Source organism: Solanum tuberosum, unplaced genomic scaffold (genome assembly GCF_000226075.1).
Source record: "Solanum tuberosum cultivar DM 1-3 516 R44 unplaced genomic scaffold, SolTub_3.0 scf00180, whole genome shotgun sequence".
In the NCBI taxonomy this organism is placed as follows: domain Eukaryota; kingdom Viridiplantae; phylum Streptophyta; class Magnoliopsida; order Solanales; family Solanaceae; genus Solanum; species Solanum tuberosum.
The window spans coordinates 685793-689435 of NW_006239107.1; the positions used below are offsets into that span (position 1 = coordinate 685793).

Genomic DNA, 3643 nt, shown 5'->3' on the forward strand with positions numbered 1-3643 from the left:
AAAATCATTCATGTGACTCAAAGTCAAGACTTCTGATTAAGTGTAGAGATCCATTCCATCACATCCTTGGTGGTAACAGTTTTGTTGATATTTGCTTATCCAAATTAATTTGGGATTGAAGTGTAGTTAATTGATTGATCATTTCTTGTCTAATTGACAGGCAAAACAATTTTTGAAACTGCAGGGTCAAGTAGAGGTATCTATCAGTTTTGGTTTTGTATGATATATTAGGTTGTGAAACAGTTTAACATTTCATAATCCAGATAATAGAGAAAAATAAGTAAAAAATTTTGAAGTGAACTGTTCTTTCGGAATTCTTGCTTATGATGTTTCAACATTTCAGTAAGGCATGCTCCATTTTAGTCCCAACATATTAAGAAAGAGTTGACATAACTAGTCAGTAAGATGACAATGCCAAAATAAAGGGTTGCTACTCTCAAGCTTATAGAGCACAAGTGTTTCTATTGATATAGTTTTAGATACTTTAAGTCCTTGTAATGTATGCTTTGAAACACATCAAGGAAAGGAAGAATCTATCTTAAGATCATAAAGATTTCAAGTCTCCAAGAAAAAGAGGTACTAATAGGAAGTGGCTCTCCAAACTAACTTTTGACATTAATTTAAAATATGTTACAACTGTTGGATGAGGATCTAAACAACTTTGTCTTCCTCCTTCTAGTGTTAGCTGTAAAAAGCTATGTACATTTAGAAAACACACAAAAAGTAGAAACCAAGCCAGTCACTAGCTCTTATTGTTACCAAGAAAACTATAAACATAAGTTTCTACAATAGCTTCCCCCCCAGTTTCATTGGATCACTTGAGAGATATTAGCCTCTCAGCTCTGTAAGTGATCTGGTGCGCTGTAAGTATCCATCAGGCAGGAAATCCATGAAGTTGATCAAGTACTTCCCGCTGGAGCTCAATGGGAGAAAAAAGCATTATCTTAGCTTTGTTACTTTTTCATCCTACGGAGATTCATAGGATCATCTTTAGGCACTTTGTTGGAAGGTGATAGATCTAGATAAAGCTGCAGGGTTAGTATGCAATACTGGAGATGTATTGGCTTTGTTGTGCTTGTCATTGCTTTTTGGTTGTAAGGCCTTGAAAAACTCTCCCCTGTTAGCAGAATCATATTTAATCCCAAGTGTTGACCATATAGAACTCTTAGCAGCTTCATCAGGATCATCAATCCGCAATGTTTTTGGGACCAAAATAGACCCCTCTGAATACTTTTGGTCTGATTGTTCTTTGCCCCCAGGATTGCTTGGCTTAAGCAAATCCCCTTCTCTAGAATGCTTCCCTAAAGGCGAAGTAGGATCAGAACCTGATGTTTTCTCGTTTGCTGCTCGCAGAGGTGGACTCAGCCAAGGATTACTCCAAGGAGGCACACTGCAATTCCAATAAGGTGTAGGGAAGAATGGCATAGGGAAGGGAATGGGGCAAATAGCCGACATAGGAACTGCAGCATTCCATGGAAAAGGCCAAGGTACTCCATGGAGGCAAGGAACAGGAGATGGGATGCCATTTATACCATGCATAACAGCCTTGTGGGCCTCTCCTTTACCTTCTTCCACCATCATATTTGGAGTTGGGATGTTAGACCCCCTATAGCACTCATCCCCAGTATCTCCCCCTTTGCAAGAAGAATTGTTGACTTCTGATTTGTGAGAACCATTTTGGATACCATTCGATACCCTTTTCTCTGCTTGATTTAATGCAGAAGCCATAGGTTCACACAGGGGTATGTCGGGACCAAAGGATAGAATAGTGCCATTTGGTTTGAATATTGGATGATGAATTAATCCATTTGGAGATTCAATTCCTGCTGCTAATAATCCTTCAGGGATACTTATATGACGATATTGAGATGCAAGATTCTTGTTCTTGCGACGACCAGCTCCCACAGGGAGATTCCTCATGGTTCCACCGGCAGTCCAATACCTCTGGCAGCTCCTGCAGAAATGACGAGGCTGGTTGACATTGTTGTTATTATAGTAACAGAATTTTGTATCCGAACTATTGCAACGAGGGCATGGGAGGATTTTGTCTGGCTTCTTCAGATTGTTCTGCTCAGAATTTGACACATTAGTTGGTTCATTCCCAGTCTCGGATGATTTTACTGCTTGAGGGTCTTCCTCAGTTGAAGATTTAGGACTGCTCTCTGATTCTGATGGAGTCTTAGTATTTTCTGATTCCTCCATCATCTGATTTTGATCTCCCTCCTCAGATTTAGCTTCACTGAGCTCTCCAGATATATCATCCTAAAATCAAAACACAAAACTGCATAAGCTGCTTATGAAATTGCAATTAAATATCTATAGTAAACTGTGTGAGCTAAATCCAATCAGCACAATAGCAAGAATCAATCACAGACAGTAAACTGACAAGTTCGAAACTTTTTTATAGATCGAGGATCCCTCTTCAACTATGATAAACATGAAAAAGTACACAAAAGCACATTCTTTCTCCAACGTTTTGGCTACAAATTAAATGGTAAAGGGAACATTAAATGCATATATTATGATGCTGAAATATCAAATTTGATGCTTTGTATCCTCAAATTTATCAATAATCCCTAAAACTAAGAGGGCACCAAAAGAACATTAAGCAGTGCCAGATCTAGAACTTCATATGGTTGGTGGGGCTTTCTGAATTAAACCACTTTCCAGAGAACACACATTAAAAATTCATTAACAATAAGCAAAAAGAAGAAGCAAAATCACCAATTAGACAAACAAGAACTGATCCATTTCTTCTGTTAAATCTAAGTAATTAGCAGCAAATTACCAAACCCATTAAAATTAAACGATTAACTCATTTGGGTCTCACTTTAATTCCATAGAAATTACATAAAGAAGTACCTTTTCAGCTTCTTGCTTTTCATACTCAATTCCTTCATCTTTCTCTACACTGCTTGCTTTACTTCCCTCTAAACATCGATCAAGATCAGACCTATTTCTATTTCCCTCATATCTAACACCATCACTACCAGACAAACCCCTACCGGCGCCGGAGACGACCACTGGAAGTATCTTGCCAAACAGCTTGATCTCTGAATCACAAGTCATTTTCCAGACTAAAACGAAAAGGAAATTCAACAAAATGAAAAGGGAAACTGTAGAAACACTCTACTATTCTAGAGATTCTCTTTTAATACCCGACAAAGTCGCCGCCGGCGAGTTGACGACGATTCAAAAGTGGATTTTTTTTTCTATGAGAGATACGGTTTTAGAAGCAAACCCTGTTGGCGTTCTATTGAAAGTGATTTAGATATCGTTTAATTTAAACATGGTGCCAGGTCACCCACCCACTAATTTTTTCAGCCACAAGTTTTTAATGGTGGGGTCCTGCATATTAATTTTATTTTTTTCGTTTTCTCCAAATCAATTTTTCGTTGTTATTCGAATTGTAGTAATTTTTTATTGTTTAAATGAAATAAAGAATTATAGAAAAGTATTACTCCTAGTCACTAGTTCAATTTTTTAATATGAGAAGTTGTACTTTTTGATCCGTTGAGAAAAAGGTAGAGACTTTATAACATAGTTGGAGAGTCTTTGATACTATTAAGTTTACAATTTATTTTAATGACATGATTTTAAGAATAATTTTGATATTTTGTATATAATTTTATTTACGATAACA

The 3643-nt window shown here is 37.0% G+C and overlaps 1 protein-coding gene across 1 annotated transcript; it reads right to left on the minus strand.

The window, feature by feature from the left end:
* Window positions 1-590: 590 nt before the first annotated feature.
* On the minus strand, window positions 591-3242 carry LOC102583986 (cyclic dof factor 3-like). Its single transcript, XM_006354713.2, has 2 exons — window positions 2863-3242; window positions 591-2262 (listed from the first exon to the last, which is right to left on the minus strand). The coding sequence occupies exons 1-2, from the start codon at window positions 3067-3069 to the stop codon at window positions 991-993; spliced, it is 1479 nt and encodes a 492-aa protein (XP_006354775.1). The 5' UTR covers window positions 3070-3242; the 3' UTR covers window positions 591-990.
* Between the last annotated feature and the right edge of the window lie 401 nt (window positions 3243-3643).

Bases quoted from the DNA above. Each gene is read 5' to 3' on its own strand.
- LOC102583986 (XM_006354713.2), bottom strand. From the start codon at position 3,069: ATGACTTGTGATTCAGAGATCAAGCTGTTTGGCAAGATACTTCCAGTG. The intron at 2,263-2,862 runs GTACTTCTTTAT...TTTTGATTTTAG, and splicing joins AAAAGCAAGAAGCTGAAAAG to GATGATATATCTGGAGAGCT.